The sequence below is a fragment of the Lepidochelys kempii genome, chromosome 2, assembly GCF_965140285.1.
Source record: "Lepidochelys kempii isolate rLepKem1 chromosome 2, rLepKem1.hap1, whole genome shotgun sequence".
In the NCBI taxonomy this organism is placed as follows: domain Eukaryota; kingdom Metazoa; phylum Chordata; order Testudines; family Cheloniidae; genus Lepidochelys; species Lepidochelys kempii.
In genome coordinates this window covers 241,632,018-241,651,826 of record NC_136381.1, presented here as the reverse complement: position 1 = coordinate 241,651,826, position 19,809 = coordinate 241,632,018, and the positions used below count along the sequence as shown (strand labels likewise).

General features: G+C 40.9%; 1 protein-coding gene across 2 annotated transcripts in view; it reads left to right on the top strand.

Moving 5' to 3' along the window:
- ITGB1 (integrin subunit beta 1) overlaps positions 1-19,542 on the top strand; it is a 78,563-nt gene extending 59,021 nt beyond the window's left edge. For both annotated transcript variants that reach the window (XM_073334422.2, XM_073334421.2), the window contains 3 exons: positions 1,282-1,514; positions 4,234-4,400; positions 18,404-19,542. In XM_073334422.2, coding sequence (XP_073190523.1) covers positions 1,282-1,514; positions 4,234-4,400; positions 18,404-18,469 — 466 coding nt within the window. In that variant the 3' untranslated portion in view covers positions 18,470-19,542. The remainder of the gene's footprint in view (positions 1-1,281; positions 1,515-4,233; positions 4,401-18,403) is intronic.
- The last annotated feature ends 267 nt before the right edge of the window (positions 19,543-19,809 follow it).

Sequence of the window (19,809 nt, the reverse complement as noted above, 5' to 3'; positions counted from 1 at the left end):
CTTTGTGCTGAAGCACAGTAAAGCTATGGAACTAATATATAGCCAATCACATCCAATTACCTTCCAGGCCTATAGAACATGGATGATCTCAGTAATCACTTCTTCCAAGATTATGAATGGGGAGTTGGACTCATGAACTCTCAATCACATTTTTCTGACCTGGTGATTTCCAGAAGTGGACCTCTTTGTCGCCGCCACCACTAACAGAAAGTGCAAACAATTTTGCCTGAAAGAAGGGTTGGGGTCTCTCACTCTGGGAGATGCTTTCCTTGTTCTGTGGACGAGGGACCTTCTTTATGCATTCTCTCCAATGCCTTTGGTATTGAAGGTGATAAAGAAGATCAAGCAAGACAAAGCCAAGATAAAAGGGCATTACACTTTCTTACACCTCTTATATTCATTTAGATAGAATATATGGGCCATAACCCACCTACTGTCCAACATTTCAACAGTTTTAAGCAAGGTTCGGAGTTTGGTATAGGGAGACCTCAGCCTGCTTAGTACCATGGCAAACCCTTTAAAAACATTTTTTAAAGATACAGACGATAAAGAAAAACAGTTGAAGCATTGTAAACTATTAAATAAGGATTTCATTTTAACAACATCCTTTGATCCCTTTCCCTTTAGATGGAGACAGGTTTTAGAATAAAAAACCCTTGTTTGACAGTCTTTTAGACGGTATTAAAGAGAGTAATACTGTCCTTTTTTGAAGAAAAAAGTAATAGTTAAGATGGGCTGGAGCTGTCGTTCCTGTTTTCTTAAAATCGGATTCTTTTTCCTAGAAGACAAAAATAAGACACACATAAAATAAAAGAGAAAAGAATAGCAAAGATAGAAAATGCAGCTTTTGTCTCACTTATAATCTCACTGCTGGAGAAACACTGGCAGAGCACACAGTTTTACCAGGATTCTAAGACCTGTCAAATTTGTACCAGCATCAGGCTGTTTAGGGCATCACTTTTAATTTCCTCTTTATGGTCACAAGTTTACAGCAGTGTTGCAAAATATACAGTCTTGGTCAGCTAAGCCAGACTCTTATTGGACAGAAGTAAAAAGGAGAGCAACAGGAAAGAGAAGAAATGAGATGAGTAAGAAAAAGGACACGGGGGGTGGGGGGGGGGTGTAGAGGTAGGGGGAGATGATAGATGGCAGTCTCACATTCCAGGTGGTATTTCTGCCTTCTTTGCCAATTGATTTTTCAATTAGATGGAAATAATATACTAGAAATCTCCCTTTCATGAACATGTTTAAAAGTGGTGTTACTAATTTGTATTTCCACAGGGACTGTGTTCAATGCAGAGCTTTCAAAAAGGGAGAAAAGAAGGACACATGTTCTCAGGGTTGTAAGAATTTCAGCATGACACTAGTGGAAAGTCGAGAAAAGTTACCACAGCCTGGCCAGGCTGATCCACTGACTCACTGTAAAGAGAAGGATGTTGATGACTGCTGGTTCTACTTCACATACTCAGTCAATGCAAACAATGACGCCATTGTCCATGTAGTGGAGACACCAGGTACAAACCCCTTATTGCATGTTTCCTTCACCTTTGTGACCAACTCTCTGTTGTTCCTTCTGTACCCAACACAGTTACATTGACTGACCTTTCTGAACCTTCAGACTGTATCCAGAAGTAGTATCCCCGCTCCCTCCTCTGAAACTAGGGCTGCTTGAGACTGGTTTTTCTGTCTCAAATATTGACACTGTTTACAGACTCCTACACTGACTGAAACAGATTTGCTCACATGACTTGGTGTATGTTGTATTTAAAGTTTTTTTTCTTCCTGTTGACATACTTTAATCGTGTTTCTATAATGTCTTTTAATCAAGTCCTAAATACATTGATACAAATCTTTCTGATTTAGCTCAGGTTTGAAACGTGTTACAGGTTAAAACAAAAAACACACAATTAAGTAAAATGTCACATTATATGTCCAGCTTTGTACAGAATAGCAAAAACCTCCTTTGTTTATGCTTGATTATTTCTCTTCTCAGTCCTTGCTTTACTCAGATGACTTACCTTCAAGGAATTAATCCATAATACTCAGACTTCCTGGAGGTGGTTCTATCAAATATCTACTGGCAGAGGAAAAATTGATTCAACTGTGGTTTGATCAATGGTTTGTTATTTTCTGGGAAATTGGCTAGTTTAGATCAGTGTGCAGATGGCTTACTCTCTAATCAAGCTAACATCTCTTCTGAAAAGGACTTTTGCTTCCAACCATAGTAGTGGTTTCCTGACTGAGTTAGTGACTTAATATAAAATATACCTTTTATTAATTGTACACGATAGGTAGAAAGTTATGTCTCATTCTGCAGGATTATACGAATTGATAAGTGGACAAGATCGATCGTCTGCTTAGTTCAGTGGCCAACACCCGCTGTTTCAGGCATAAATGTGTTAATGCCCATAATGCACATATTTGTACAATGATGCAGCTTTGAATGACATACCTTCCTCATTCCAGCTGGTGAAATTTATGCCCTGAAGTACGAGATTTGTTTATCTGGGGTTTTTTATTTAATTTTAAATGTTATTTCTGTTTTATGGGAAATTGATGCAGATATTTGCAATAATCTATCTGATCAGTGAAGGCCAGATTTTCCCCTAGTTGTACTAGTTTAGTATGATGTCGACCCAGAGAGCTGTATATGTTTTGCTTAGTACAGCATTTTAAAGATTCATGGAATAGCTTCTCTACGTCATGAATGTTGTATGGAAACTTGCATTAACTCACTATTTTTTGGTAATGTTCCCAAAATTTCATCTTTTACGGTTGAAATTTTCCATGGTGAGGAGCATAATTTTTATACGTTAAAGAGAGCTGTTTGCAAACTCAGCTGACTGAATTTAAAAGCCAACAGTCACTTAGCATGTTTGATTTTAAAAATTGAATTAGTGAGTGACATTTCTCTGTTGAACATGTCATTTGACATGAAATGGAGGAAGGGCCATGCACAGCCTATAGCTGTTACTACAAAATATCTGACCTGGCCATTGAAGGCTCACATGAGTTCCCCTCACCTAGATGGGGAGCAAAAGGGATCATAGGGGATCAGGAGAGAATAGGGAAAGGAAGAGGAGGAGAGGCAGTCTATCACTCTGTGCTAGGTGCTGTGCCCATGTATAATGAAGGGAATCCTCCTCCCAAAGGGTTTACAATCTCAGTAGAATGTTCATTTGTCTCAGCTGACTTTCAAAATTTTGTGAAGTTCATTAATAGATTTTCTCATTTTATTTCCTTTAAAAAAAAGTAATATTGGTTAATAATGTTAGCATTCTGTAGGAATCTCAGCCCAATCAATAGGAGCAGGACTCAAAATCAGTGTCCCTTGGGGTGATTCGATACAGTAACTATTCACCTTGACAGATTCCAGCAGTTTACTTGGGGCTTGATCTTGCACAAGTAAAGTTAATGGGAGTTTTTCCATTGACTAGAAGGGGAGCAGGATCAATCCTTTAGTTTAGGTGACTATTCAGAATTCTGTATTTTGCAAAATAGGTAACTTTTTTACAAGAGTGCTGGTTACCCTTGCCTTGCCTTCTCCATATAATAACTTCCTTTGTTTGGTTTTAGTTAATTTTACAAGTATCATTTTTGTTCTGCAATTATTCATCCTAATGAATGAAAATGTCAATCATTTTTGCATCTCCTAGTTCAACAAAGCACTGGATTTCCATGTTGGAAAAAGTCTTGTAAAAATCTGTTAAATCTGATCCCTCTGCCTCAGGGGATCATGCTATTACAATTTGGCTTTGTATAAATATTGTAACAAGGCCACACTTTTTCTATAAAGCGAGGAGTATTTTGGGACTATCTGGTTAATCCATATTACACTCATAAAGTCAGTTTTCCCCCTGTCTTGTTATGTTCACAATTCATAATCAGCTTGTTCAAAAGTAGTCTAGAAGTCTAATCTTAAGGCTTCAAGTGCTATGAAATTCTTAGCTCTGTGTGGTCTTAAAAGCTGATTTGGTCAGTAAAAGTCATTTCTCCATGGCATCAAAACTTGCTTTCTCACTATGTGTGTGTCTCAAAACTAGAATAAGAATCTTTGTAGATCTCAGTAGCTCTAATTTAGATTATTATTCACAGATGCATTTTAAATGTGAGAAATCATTGCTCTTGACAAGTTGGATGCTCTGAATATTGCACAGTATAATTTAAATTCTTCAGCAATTGTGCTTCTTTTACATTGTGCTAAAACTGTACTGTTATTATTCTATTCCCCAGAATGCCCCACTGGCCCGGATATCATTCCCATTGTAGCTGGTGTGGTTGCTGGAATTGTTCTGATTGGTCTTGCTTTATTACTGATTTGGAAACTACTTATGATCATTCATGACAGAAGAGAATTTGCTAAATTTGAAAAGGAGAAGATGAATGCGAAGTGGGACACAGTGAGTCATGAACCTTAAATTCAGTAAAGCTACTGTTGTTACGGAAAGTACAAAAGGTGTTGCTTGTATGCCCCAAATATTTCAAGGTGCTCCTCTATAGGATTAAAAACTGGAATACAAAAAACCTTTGTTCAGAGTTGGTCTTGAACATATCTTGTACCATACTGTAAAGAGCGATGAATTGTAAAAGAACATCTTTTGCCTAGGATGTATAACCTGACTAGATAAGCCACCATGTACTCAAAGGTTTAGGTTTTGAGTTCTAACTACTTAAATAATTTTGGCCAAGCTTGTAGAAAAGGAAACAGACTGAAGTGATAGCGCTAGACTAGCCCAACTTTGTTACTGTGACATCCGAGTATCACACCCTGTCTGTGCAACAAATTGTTACCTCAGATAATCAGACAGCTTCCATTAAAAGTTGATGGCAGTTGCATTTACAAAGTGTAGAAGAGCAAAAAGCATCCTCCTTGTTTGAGTGCTTACACATGTTCATTCCACTGTAGGTGTATGCGCACCCTGAGCACACTCACCAGAAATTTTTCCTTCAGTGGTACTCATTGGGGCAGCTGAGCATCCTCTGGCGCTGTGTGCTCATAGCACCGTATAAAGGGCCGAGTTGACCCTGCACACCCTCAGTTTCTTCTTGCCAACTCTGACGATCGCTGGAACTCTTCTCCTTGCTACGGCAGACTTTCTCAGTAGAACGTCTGTACAGTCTTGTTTGGGGATAAAGTGCAGTTATGTCCTCACTTTAGCTTCCTCCCAAAGGTGGTTTCCCAATTTCATAGCAATCAGGCAATCTTTTTACCAGTTTTTTACCCAAAACCACATGCAAACAGCGAATAACAGCGGCTTCATTCATTGGACATAAGATGTGTCCTAGCATTCTATGTAGAAAGGACCAAACCATTTCGTAAATCCACCCAACTGTTCATAGCAATAGCTGACAGGATAAAAGATCTCCCCATCTCTATGCAGAGAATTTCTTCTTGGATCACATCATGCATTCTCAGGTGCATTATGAGCAGGTGGGTGTTCCGCCATCAGTTATCCTGACTGTCCACTCCATGAGAGCATACACATCTTCAGCGGCATTACCAGCACAGATTCCTGTTCAGGACATTTGTAGAGCAGTGACTTGGTCATCAGTACATACGTTCTCTGCTCATTATGCCATCACTCAACAGTCTAGGTATGATTCCAGATTAAGTTAAGCTGTTTTGCAGTCAGCATGTCCATAAACTTTAATCCCACCTCCTATGCAACTGCTTGAGAGTCACCTACAGTGGAATGGACATGTGCAAGCATGTGAAGCAGAAAAAAGTGATTTCTTACCTTTCCTGGACTGTTGTTCTTCAAGATATGTTGCACGTGTTCATTCAGACTCGCCTTCCTACCCCTCTACATCAGAGTTGGCCGGCAAGAAGGAACTGAGGGGGCGTGGAGTAGGCTGGACCCTTTATACCAGCACTATGAGTGTATGGCATCAGAGGGTGCCCAAGCCACCCCAACAGGAACAACTGAAGGGAATATTTCCACTGACTATGCTCAGGGCATGCACACACCTACAGTCGAATGACATGTGCAACACATCTCAAAGAACAAGATATGGAAAGATAAGTAACCAGGTCCTTGTTTTTTGTTTTTGCAAGGAGACCTTAAATATATATACTCATTAAGGTCTGTGGGGAGGTCAGTAATGGTTGAACATCGAACCTCCGTACTGATGTACAGAAATCTTGTGGGACTCAACACCCACGCATCCTTATAAGCAGAGTTATGCTTTGGTTATTCCCTTAGAAGGGCTTTATCCTTGTTTATTGATCTGCCGAGGGTTTTTCAGATTTGTATTAGAGTTCTACTACTAAATAATTTTAAAAGAAAATTACTAACATAATTTTCCTTTACATACAGCATGACCTTTCCTTTTTTTTATGGTAGTTGAGAATGTTATTTTCTTTTGTTCTGTTGAATTATTCGACATTGACCATTTCTTTTACTTCAGCAAGAAAATCCAATATACAAGAGTCCTATTAATAATTTCAAGAATCCAAACTATGGACGTAAAGCTGGTCTCTAAGTCTCAGTTTGTATTTTCTTTTCAATTTCTTCTTTTTCTTTGCATGTCACTTTTAACTCTTTTGAGACTCAGTGTCATTGCCAATTAATCACAGTTTGAGCCTTATTCTGTTGAACTGCTGCTGCTTCAGTTCTGAAATTGTACAGAGTGGAGCTTGAAAATCTTTAATCTGTATTAACAGCAACATTGCTTATTTATTAATATCAGTAGTACTTGCTTGAGAACTGAATTTATATGTGAAGTTGAAGAACAGTATTTTATATAAAGGAAAATAGAACAACAATTTAGATTGGTGGTGGAGGAAGGAGAATCTCTTTGGGCTTTTCTACAGTAGGGGTTTTTTGACTGTTAGTTAACTCAAGGTAGTTTTTTAGGGACTGTCCAGACTAGCCTTTACGGTTTATCTGGGATACAATTGTTTGTGGCTTTACTAGAACAAACTTTTGGGGAGCATCCAGACTAGCTTTTACAAATGTATTAATTACCTCAGTTAATGGGCAGTCAGTTAGCTCAAGGTAAAAAACAAAAAAACCCTGTCTAAACATACCCTTGAAATGTGAAATATGTTCATTAATAATTTCATGATTAGATATGCAACCCATTCCTAATTTTCCCATCACAACTGGCAATGTCATAATCCTTTGTCTCTCGGGTGTCGTCTTTGGCAGGGGTCGGCAACCTTCAGCACATGGCCCATCAGGGTAATCCACTGGTGGGTCGCAAGACATTTTGTTTACGTTGACCGTCCACAGGTACAGCCTCCCGCAGCTCCCAGTGGCTGCAATTTGCCGTTCCTGGCCAATGGGAGCCGTGGGAAGCAGCGGGCCACAGGGACGTGCTGACCGCCGCTTCCCGCAGCTCCCATTGGCTGGGAACAGTGAACCGGGGCCACTGGGAGCTGCAGGGGGCCGTGCCTGCGGACAGTCAATGTAAACAAAATGTCTCACGGCCCGCCAGCGGATTACCCTGATGGGCCGCATGCCGAAGGTTGCAGACCCCTGATCTATGGGAATGAGGGAAGGTCATTTTCTTCCATAGCCAACTGTTAGTCTCCTTCTGCCTCCCTTTCCCTCCTGAAACTATGGCTGAACACTCCAACCTTCTATCTTAAATTGTTGGCTTCAGCTCTGTGCTGCTGACTGCCCCTGCTCCGCTGTTATAACAGCCACCAGCCATGAGGCAGTGAAGCAGGAGCTGCATCCGTCAGTTTGGCTCAGCATTAAGCCCATCACAAGGAAATTGTATTCTGAGATTCTTAGCTGGTAGTAGCTTCCATCTTCTCTCCTCCCATGTCAAATACTGAGGAGAAAGGCAGAAGGCAGTGAATGGCATCAGCCCAAAGATCTTATTTCTTCAACCCTAAAGCACAAGAAGCAGTGACAGTGACAGCCAAATGCTGATGTAGAGGTCAGGAAGCCAGAGAGGATGGGCTGTCTAAGGGAGATTAGAAGGAAGGCTTCTTAAGTGAGATTGCTCTCCTCCTTCCCCAGGGTCTCCAAAGAGGGGGATGAGAATAGAGAGGACAGGTAGGGAAACAGATGACAGGAGAAGGTTGGGGGTGGGGGTGAGAAAGATGGAAAATCTTGCAGGGGGGAAACAGAAGAGGGGGCTAATAAAGAAAATGGAAAAGGAAGAATTTGTCCATCACAATAGAATCTAAGTGCTGCACCTATTATTTCAAAGTGGTGGGGGTTTTTTGTCAGGCAAGGCCCTGGACCCATAACTTGATTTTCTCTTAGCTGGTCCCTTCTCATTTTTATGTGGTTATACCCTGATATTATCATTAACTACTCATTCTCTCCCAGTTTTTCCTTTATATCTCCAAAATTCTTCCATTCTAACCATAAAAAACCTTTCCCAAGCCCTGATTATTTCTTCTCAACTATTGTAATCCTGTTTTCCTAAACTCTCGCCTCATGAAACACACACTTTTTTCAATCTATCCTAGCTGTAAAAATCATTTACCTTGTCCCTCATTCTGAACCATATCCAGCTCCGTTTCCAGTCCCTTCACAGGTTTCCTGACATTTCCTGAATGATGTTTTAAGTTCCTTGTCCTCCCTTCTAAGACTCTACACAATCCAGCTCTTGCCTACTTCTTTGTCATTCCTTTCCCCTTTTGTTGTGCACAAGCCAAACATCTAACTACCCCCTTGTTCCATGCCTCATTCCATGCATCTCTGTATGGCTGGATCCCTCTTGGCCCTGCCATGCCTTTTTCTGATTTCTTTCAAAAGACTACTACTCTTTAGTTTTCTCCTCAAGCAGGTGGTAAGAACCAAGATGAAAGTATCTTCACTCTTTTTTTTAAAAGAAGTAAAATAAAAGTCTTGGTTGGCAGATCTCAGATGGTACTAAATGTCATCATTCAGTTTTATGGCTTGGGTCATTTCTCCCTCCTCCTTCCCCCTCCCCCCTCTTTGTTGATGAGTCGTCTGTGTATATTTTACATTCTTTGAGGCAGAGGCCTTGTATTTCTACCAGCTTATTTTGGCTTGCTGGGGCTAAACAAATGATGATATTCTAAAAAAAAGTTTTTTTAACTTCTAAAGAACAGAGACTTTATTGCAAATTTTAAACCATAAGTGTGTCTTAAATCTCGAGTAAGCTGCTGAAAGTTCTGTTAACTTCTTTTATTACATTTAGCTTATCTGCAATCATGTCTATTGTGAGCAACTTGATTAGTTAGACAGACATCTAGGGTATAAAAAATGCACTGAAAATGTTCATCTCCCAAGCAATTCAGAAAACTTTGACATAGCCTTCCTGTTGTTACCTAAGAGACCTATGGGGTTTTTCTAGATTGGCTTCTGCCTTTTTGCTGCTTTATTTGGCATGAGGAGGCTTGGTTTTTTAAAGTTAACTTTTTGTCTTTTTCTTAACTTTAGAAATATCAGGAATGTCAAGGTCTTCTCTGGCTTTGCTGGATGGCCTCAGCCCTATTGCTGTGAATCTGTTCAGAGCGGGAGTCGAGGGTGCCATGGATAGACTGAGTGGGTTTTCGGGAAGGAAATGGAATGTAGAGAACCTCCCCAGTAATGGATGCTTCACTCGAGGTCACAGTAGCAGCAGGCTTCAATCAATAACTTTTAATTCATGCACATCGTAGTGGTTCCTCTCAAACACTTTGGAGAAGAGCCATATACTGTTGCCATGGAAGGGAAGCTGGCTGCTGTGTCACCACAGGAAGAAGCCACTTCACTCTACTCCTAGGGTTTCCTTCTAGCAGGGCCCTGCGACACCTTCTTCACTGTGATGCTCAATTTAGATCTGTGCCAGTGAATAGCATCCTACATTATCCAAGGGGTTAACTCCTGTCTAGCCTTCCAGCCATGCTTGGTGTGTCTCCTCCTTTCTGTATCCTCTGAAAAAGGGATATGTCTTTTTTGGGAGGGCTGCAGTTTCCAACATTGAAACTGGGCAGGGGATCCACATAATGGTGTTGTTCAAAAAGACCTGATGATATTTGTGAAATGGAGTAGATAGTGAGAACCAGTTCTTGAGCAAATGTCAAAAGATTCTAGAGATAAGTTTTCCACTGTAACTTGGGTCGTAACTCAAACTAACTGCACATATCTTGCATATAGTTTTTGTGATTAGATGTTTTGTGATTTGTTTAAATTGAAACAATACATCAATGGAGAAAAAAGTAGTAAGAAGGCCAATGAAACATACTGTATACAGCAAGATACTTAAACAGTAATCTAGAATGCTACACACTGTGTAATGTAGCAGAGAGAATATTGTTGCAGGAACTGTAATTATATATCTTGTTTCAGAGTAACAGCCGTGTTAGTCTGTCTTTGCAAAAAGAAAAGGAGTAATTGTGGCACCTTAGAGACTAACCAATTTATTTGAGCATGAGCTTTCGTGAGCTACAGCTCACTTCATCGGATGCATACCGTGGAAACTGCAGTAGACATTATATACACACAGAGACCATGAAACAATACCCCCTCCCACCCCACTGTCCTGCTGGTAATAGCTTATCTAAAGTGATCATGGCCCAACTTGATGATAAATAAATTGGTTAGTCTCTAAGGTGCCACAATTACTCCTTTTCTTTTTATATATCTTGTGAGCTTTAAATGATCTATCCTAGGTTTTCTATATCGTCTTGATATCTAAGAGGTAGTTAATAGTTTCTTGCATGAACTACAAACCAGTAAAATGCTTAAAACAATACTGTTCAGAGGGTATGAATGGAAAAATTACTTATAGTTATCTGCAGTGTTTGTCCTAGGACATTTGAGAGACAAAGTGGATGAGGTAATACCTTTCATTGGACCAACTTCTGTTGGCGAGAGAGGCAAGCTTTCAAGCTTCACAAAGCTCCTCTTCAGGTCACCATGTGAAAGCCCAAAAGCTTATCTCTTTCACCAACAGTGAAAGATGCAGTGAACGATATTACCTCACTCACCTTGTTTCACTTATACAGCTATGGCATTTGCAATTTCCTTTTAAGATTTTTAAGCAAAATGGTTGTGAATCCACAAAGATACTTAGGGATTGCAATGCTGGGCATCATAGCACCTAGATCTAACACTGGAATGCGTTACCTAGGGAGGTGGTAGAATCTCCTTCCTTAGAGGTTTTTAAGGTCAGGCTTGACAAAGCCCTGGCTGGGATGATTTAACTGGGAATTGGTCCTGCTTCGAGCAGGGGGTTGGACTAGATGACCTTCTGGGGTCCCTTCCAACCCTGATATTCTATGATTCTATAGAAAATCTCAGGAACAACACTGAGATTCACACAGCAGGCTCCCTATACAATGTGAATGCAGGGAGAGAGACATCTAAGAATGCGATCCACAAAAGCAAACATATTAGGCAGGGATATTAAGCGTATTAAGCTAACAAATGGCAGGTGCCAACTGGGGAAGGGGCACTAAGTCCCACCCCCTCTTAGAGATAGGTGCTTAAGTCTAGGCTGCAGGGAGGATTTTAAATGCCTTCTTAGCACGGCTACCAGTTTGGGCTTCACGTGCAACTTAAGCCGCCAAATGCCTGTCTTCCACTGGTTCGTGAATCACTCTGGGGCTTAGGTGGGAGATAAGTGTCCAGATGCTTACAGGGAGGCAGCAGTGCACATAATCAGATGCAGAAACGTAAGCACCCAGGGAAACTTTAACCTGAAAAATTTAGGTGCTGAGTGAGTTTAGGCACCGATAGATTTGACAGGAGTTTTGTGGATTGCAGTGGAGCTAAAACTAGGATTTGGGCACCTAAGTCTGGAATGTAGGTGCCCAAATCTTTCCATGGATCCCTCCCAATGTGTTAGAGTTTTAATGAGAATATTTTTGACATAATTTGACTTAAATATATGGGGACAAGTTAATGCTAAAAAGTTCTATTTTAGCCAGCCAGCCAGAATACATGTGGGAGCTAGACTAATACAGTGTTAAATTTGTAAAGTTTCTTAATGTTTTAGTCTTAATGTATTAAAGATTCTATAATTTAACAAACTTAAATTAATGAGGCAGATATGAATCTGAATTAGATGCATTTTTTTAATAATAGAGTATTTATAAATAGAAAGCAAAAGCTATCCTTATATAATCCTGCTAATCCTTGTATAAAAGGAGCACGATTAGTGTGTTAGATATACCTAGATCATTTTTTCTCAAACTTTTGTACTGGTGACCCCTTGTACACAGCAAGCCTCTGAGTGTGACCCCGTTTATAAATTAAAAACACTTTTTATATTTAACATTACAATAAATGCTGGAGGCGAAGCAGGGGTTGGGGGTGGAGTCTGATCTCCATGCAATAACCTTGCGACCCCCTGAGGGGTCATGACCCCCAGTTTGAGAACCCCTGGCCTAGATAGTGTTTCAACAGGTGTAGTGGCTATTAACAAGGAAACTAGACCAAAGCCTCAATCTTGCACTAAAAAATATGGCCAGTTCCCTACATCTGCATGCAGCCCTTTTTGAAGCCATTGGGGGCTCTGCGACATCACAGGGGTCTGCCAGTCCAGTCCCGTTTGAAATGGGACTACATGATCAGTACGGAACTTATATTGCACTTTTAGCATGAGCAAGTTAGTGCATGGCACTCTGGTGCACTCTAGAATTTACACCCCACCTGGTGCACACTAATGCACCATGTAGATAAGCCCTAAGAGTTCTTGGTCTCAAATGAAGTGTAATTAGTTCTACTGTATGAATACGGTGTGAACAGCTAATGTTTCCAGAATCATTTCAGTTAAACTGTGCATGACATTTAGTGGGCATGTGATAGAAATGGTTTATCTGCTAAATTTGCATGTTAAATGTGTGCTCATTTTGATTTACACTATCTTATAAATGAAATATATATCTTCCTTAAATAAAAACTACAATACACTTATCTCAGAAGGTAAGATATTCTGTGAAACTCCATTGCTAAGAGGTTAATAATGGAAAATAATCTTTCATATCTTAGTTATCAGTCAAAATTCAGCACAGATTGGTAATAACCAATGACTATTAGGTAGCCAATGTGAAATGAGTTTGGTCTAGTGAACAACTGTCCACTACTACATTGTTAGTCTTAGAGAGGCTACAGATCAAATGGGTCACAAGAGACTGAATTATTCGCACATTCCTAGGAGTGGTTACTCCAGCTCAGATTTGAGACATCCAGGTTGGGTAGCATGAGGAAGTTTGTGTTATTGTTGCCTATTATGTACTTAATAGAGGACATCAGTCTCTCACTGGCACTGCACGTAAACACTAAATTCATACAAATGTAAGAAAAGCACAGATATTCTCTGACTTTTTTCCCCTATGATTGGTCATGTGCTAAATTAAGGCGTTTATAAACTTCAGAGCTTCTGATCTGTATTTTCACAGCATTGTATTTAATATATATCAGCTGATCATCTATTTCCAGAAGATAAATGTGGACCGAATATGAATTAGACCCTGGGAACTCTAGAGTTCTAATCCCAGCTCTTACACTGATTCCTACTGTGGCCTGCTGCAAGTCATTTAACCTGTTTGCCTCCGTTTTCGTATTTGTAAAGAGGAGATAATGCTTGCTTACCTCCCTGTGGAGTGTTGAGGGTGACTTATCTGTAAAGTGTTTAGAAGATTTAAAAAGCTACATAAGGGCAAAGTTAAAATATTTATATTGCCTAAACAGCTTGAGGTTTTCTCTCCTTACTAAGGATTATTTGCATATCAAAATTGTTTGCCAGAGTCTGATATGAATGGAGACAGCTGCAAGACTTGCTTTGTTGTGTGCAAGTGCATCACTGTTATTGAAGTGTGTATGTGTTATCCCCCTACTCCATGTAGTATACACACACTGTACTATAGCCTTCCTTTGTTTAGTTAAATAAATATGAACCCAGACTTCTAGAAATCAATAAAATGACTTGGTCTTTATTGTACTAAGGTCCACAGATCCATTACAATGGGTTCTTCAGCTCTTTTAGTCACTGGCAGCAATGGAATGCCCCAACCCCTGAATTTTCTTCCAATTTTATCACTTCCACAGTATCTTAGCCAGACCTCTCTGCTGTAGAGCTTTTTATTTCAAATTTCCATCTAACAGTTTGGCTGGCTAATGTCACAGGGCTGCATTTGCCTTTTGCAGAAATTACCCCTCAGCTCCACTTCAGCTTCTGAAGTGTTTGCAGCAGCTGGTATTTCTGTGGGTTTTGGGAGAGAGCTAGGACAGAAAAGGCCAGAAGCAAAAGAAAGGGTCTATATTGCCTGCTTTTACTGCCTATTAGGTGTCTCGTTGAGGAGCTCAGTCAACTCTGTTGGCAGTAAGCAGTTCCTCCCTCAGCCCAGACCAGGTGGGGTCACCAAGGGCCCCCCTTCCAGAGGCAGGAAAGGAGCCAGATAGGATTGGAGACACTAACTCTACTGGGAAGGATGCAGAGAGCATCTCAGCAGCCCAATTCAAGTTGCATGGCCAGCAAAGGAGGCAGGCACGATTAGAAAATTTAGCTCCCAGGCAAGGCGCTTCCTCTCTCCATGAGACATTGTGGTCTGGAAGCCCTTGAAGACAAATAATGTGTCTTATCGTGAGTTGGCCAGTAACCTCAGTGGAGAGTAAGTGGCTGCAGGGGATGAAGTGGGCCATTTAGGGAATTCCACAATGAAGTTTAGTGAAATGGATATCTAAGGCTTTGCAGGTATTTCTGTGGGGACCAAAGTACCAATGAGCTTGGTTCAAAGTGTCTTGGTGTGGACATAGAGTTCACATGAATCCATACAGGCCTGAATTTTGGCCTTCATACAGGGTCAGTAGAAAAAGTGGGAGGCTGCAAAGGAGGGCTTACAATGACCAAAGTGTGCTACCAGTGGGATATCATGATAAAGATGTAGCATCTCAAAGCGGGGTGAGGCCCTCAGAGATACATACATGCACCTGTTGAAACATGTTACTCCATTATGTTAAGAGTGGTGCAAACACTTGAGATGTGGTCCCCAGCAAGGGGTCCTCCTTAGAGGTGGATCAAACAAGGGAGATCAGATCTCTGTGAACTGCCATGCTGAGAAAATTACTAGCTTTGAGGAGGTGTGCTCTCTCAGCAGTTGGCTCTTTGCCCTCCTGGTATTACTCTCCTTTTTGCAATAAGGTGTCGGCCTTCCCATTTTGAGACCCAGGCAGGTAGGTGATGGTTAACTCGAACTGAGAGAAAAACAGGACCCACCTTAGCTGCTTTTGGTTTGAAGCTTGGGCCTTGCAGAGATGCTTGAGGTTCTTATCATCTTTGAATACCTGTCCAGGTGGCCAAGCCCTCTCAAGGTGGTGGCATCTCTCCTTGGACATGGTTTTAATTGCAGGCAGATACTTATCTAATGTTGTCATTTCTTTCTGCTGGGGTGAGCTTGGGGAAGTAAAAAGCACAAGGGTGCAAGACTTGCTGGGGTCTGGGCTTCTGCGAGAGTACTGCCCTGATGGCTACAGGCAGGTTGGGTTGGAGTGCACCAGGATGGGGCCATTGTGAAGGTGGACTTGAGCTTGATGAAGGTATGGTAGGCTTCTGGTGACAAAGTGAACCAGACAATCTTATGTAGGAGTTAGGGGAGCTATTTTTCCTGAGAAGTCAGAAATAAATTGCTGATAAAAATTGACACAGCCCAGTAAGTGTTGTAATTCACGGGGATTCTGGGTAGCTGACCAGTCACAGGTTGCTGCTTTTTTGAATCTGAACACACCCTGGGAAGATGACATAGCCCAAAAATTTGATGGAGGACTGGTCAAAGAGGCATTTTTCCAGATTGGCATGCAAACCATGCTTCCACAGCAGATCAGATGTGGCAACAGTATTGTTCTTGGTTCTCTGAGAACAGTAGGATATCACTGATATAAATGACGACATACTGTTCCCCTGTGTCCCTGAACACACAATTCATAAAGTGTTGGAAAGTTCCAGGGGCATTGGTTAGGCCAAATGGCATAACTAAATATTCAAATTATCTGTATCAAGTATGAAAGATTGTTTTCCACTCATCCCTGACTTTTATGCACTACTTTGTAAGCTCCCTGATGGTCTAGCTTCATGAGGATTGTGGTTGTTCACACACAATCTAGAAATTCCAGGACAAAGAGGCAGAGAATACCGGTTGCAGATTTAGGGCTCAGTAGTCCCTGCAAATGCACAGTGCCTCATCTTTCATACAAAAAGGACTAGAGCCCCTGCTGGGGAGGAAGAATAACAGATGAAGCCCTTCTTGAGATTTTCTTGGATATAGATGCATAGTGCTTCCAGACTGTGGTTTGGATATAGTGTATATTTGTCCATACAGGGCCTTCACCCAAAGCTGCAAGTCTGTGGGACAGTTCTAGGCCTCCTGTAGGGGACAGGAGGGACGTGGGGTTTTTTTCTCAAAAATGTTAGTGTGTTCCTGGTATTTCTTGGGGAGGTGGGATTTTGGGCTCAAGGCAATTTCTTTCTCATTAGCCCCCGCTGTTTTTCCTTGGGTAGTAATATCTGTTCCAGGGGAACAGGCATTGGCTAACATGGAGGTTGCAGGCCTGCTTTTTGGCAATAATCGGAAGAAAAGTCAATGCTCTTCCCTCGTCAGGAGATATGCGGGTAACGCTACTCCAAACAAAACACAGTATTCCAAGTATTATTGGGAAGTACTGAGAGCTGATCACATTGAAGTATAGTAACATGCGATGCTCTCCCACTCTGGCCTCTAAGGGAATGTCTACACTGCAGTTAAAACCCTGTGGCTGGCCCAGGCTAGCTGACTCAGGCTAAAAACCCTGCAAGTGGGGAGGATCCCAGAGCCCAGGCTTCAGCCTGAGCTAAAATGTCTACACTGAAATTAAACAGCCCCTTTAGCCCGAGTCCTGTGAACCTAAGTTAGCTGGCACACGCTAGCTGCAGGTTTTTAATCGCAGTGTAGACCTATCATAAGAGAACAATTTCCTGGGTTACTGGATCAGATGACAGGGGTGACCCATCAACTGTTTCTACCGGGTCTGATTAAGATTTGGGCCAAAGAGGAATTTGTAGGTTCTGGGCAGCCATTGCATCTATAAAACTATCAATGGCATGAGAGTTGACCAGGGCTAACTGCAGGGGAATCAACTTCAATCCTCCTAGGACACATAAGTGCAGTGTTTCAGAGTAGCAGCCATGTTAGTCTGTATCTACAAAAAGAAAAGGAGTACTTGTGGCACCTTAGAGACTAACAAATTTATTTGCGCATAAGCTTTCATGCAGTGCAGGCATAAGTGCAGTGGTACCTGTAGGTGTGGTGAGGCTCCATGCAGTTTAGGTTTGGTTCTCTTTAAAGGTGGGGGAACTAGCTTAGGTCTTGGTGCTTGGTGACACCCAGGCTGTACCCCCTTACTGGGCCTGGGCCGGTCCATTTCCTGATTTCAGTCTGGATGGACAGGAATTGAGGGAATGTTCCGATATTCTGCAGTAGAAACAGGGGTTAAGTTGCCAGTGGTATTCCTTTTCCTCCAGGGTCAAACATTTGGAACCCAGATCCACTTGCATCAGTTCCTGGCTTGATTCTAAAGATCTGGATGCAGTGGGGGAGGGGGGTGGCATTGGACCCCCTTTCTCTCTTCCTTCCACTCACACAGCGAGGTGTCAATACAAAAGACAAGATCAATGAAGGCGCTGAGTCAGGTGGGCTCTCTACATGAGCTAGCTCATCTTTTACCTCTTCACTGCACTGGAACTGGTTCAGATATGTTCCAACGAGAATCTAGCTGTGTCATTTGTTCCAACATCAAGGATAATCAGTGGATTCTTTCCTGCTCCCATTAGTATGCTCTTCAGCCTCCTGTCCACATCTCATAGCTTAGCTCCCGGAAGACAGCACACCCTTCTGTTCTCCAAACTTTGTCACCTGGGAACAAAGTCAGTCAGAGCTACAAATGCTCAGTAACTGAAATTCAGACAACTTTTATTTGAGCCTAAATTCAAGCATTCCAGTTCAAAAAATGTTGAGTGAAATGCTCCCCCCAACTCCTTCACCAGTATGTCATGAGATCGAAGATGTAGAGCCTTCGCCTGATCATTCAGCCTGCAGATGAGCATGTGTGGTTCATAAATTATAAGGGAACCAAGTGGCATATCCTAACATGAGAACAGCCATATTGGGTCAGACCAATGGCCCATCTAGCCCAGTATCCTGTCTTCCGACAGTAGCCAATGCCAGGTGCTTCAGAGGGAAAGAACAGAATAGGTAATCATTGAGTGACCCTAAAGTAGAGATCTGTCCTAACACTTTAGCGTTTATTAGCTAAGCATGCCTTTTACTAAAGTTGATAGAGAAAATCTTGCTGTTCAGACAATTTAAGCTAGTATTTACTTACAGCATCTGGAAACACTACAGATCAATGGGTAATATGTTAAAATATGTCTTTTGTTTGCAAAGTTGGCATAAATGCAATGCTTGTTGTGTGTACTTTTAATACTAATGTAAACATTTCTCTTTTTTTTTTAGGGTGAAAATCCTATTTACAAGAGTGCAGTGACAACTGTGGTCAATCCTAAATATGAGGGAAAATGAACACTACTTGTATTACTTCACAACACTGTATGCAACGTAGCAATTTTTGTAGTCACAGTAAGATAGATTTAGGGCAATTCTGCAGTGATTTTACTAACTCATTACATGTAGGTTTGTTTCCTATGCAGGTTTTAAAAATGTACAATATGTAATTTTTTTTTTCCAAATAAAATAATCAGTGCCAGGGGACTGACAGAAAACTTGAGACTGCATAGCCTAATCAGCTAAGGTCACATGGTGCCTTTTTGACCTTTTCCTTACTGTGCTGTTCAAATGTAGGTCTTCTGTGGGAAGTGTACGATACTGCTGTGATGTGACTGGGAGGGAAACGGTGAAATCAATCAGTATGAGGGCTCTGCCTAGCCACTGAGTATTAAAAATTAAGTTTTAGCTTTACAGGGTTATCAGGGCTTGAGTTTGCAGACATAGTTAAAATGTTAACTAAATATTTCCTTGCAAACTCGCACATTTTTTTTTAAAGTTAATCAATGACTGGGTAGCTGTTAGATATATCTGATTAGAAACAGTAAGATGAATAGGATGGAAACAAACGGTGTAAAAGGCTGTGAAAAGTGTCTGCATAGCTAATATTAAATTGTCAAGTGCCAGGTTATGGACAAATTGAAGGGGTTAGGAAGAAAATTTTAGGAAGGAAAAGCTTTAAAATTTGTGCCATTTTTCAAGAAGTTGCTGCTTAGTATCTTGCATATTTTTTCTTTGTAAATTCAAGCCCTGGCCGGCCTGCAGTACCATGAAGCACTCACCAGGACATCCTCTAAATACATGAGGGCCTTAATTCATATAGTGTCCTTTATGGTAATGTTTCCTTGCTTTAAAGCCTGATGCCTTGTCACCTTTCTAATCTTTTAATGTATTTGGTTGCAATTTTTGTAATATTTTTCTATTAGCACAACTTTATTTTCTTTTGCAGTCTTGGCTGTACATTTGCCTTTACCCTGTAGCTGAGATTGCATAGTTTGTACTGTGACATGACTGTCACTGTCAGGTTTCATTTTTGACATGTGCCATGTATATTTGCCTGTGAACATTAAGATTGCATCTGTTCCAAATTGGTTATGTTGTTTTAAGTGCCTTTTTATTTTAACAGATGTTCACTTTTTACAGTGCTATTACTGAAGTTATTTATTAATTAAAAGTACCTAAAAACACCTAAACCTCATCTTGCCTTTCTACAATGGGGATGTTAATACTGTTCAAGCAACCTGTACAATCTTTATAATGTACAAAATTGTATCAAAGTTAGGGTTCCTCAAAGATTATTTTTTTAAAAAATTCTTAAATCTAGCTGCCTACAATAGTCAATTTTAGAGTTTAGGGAG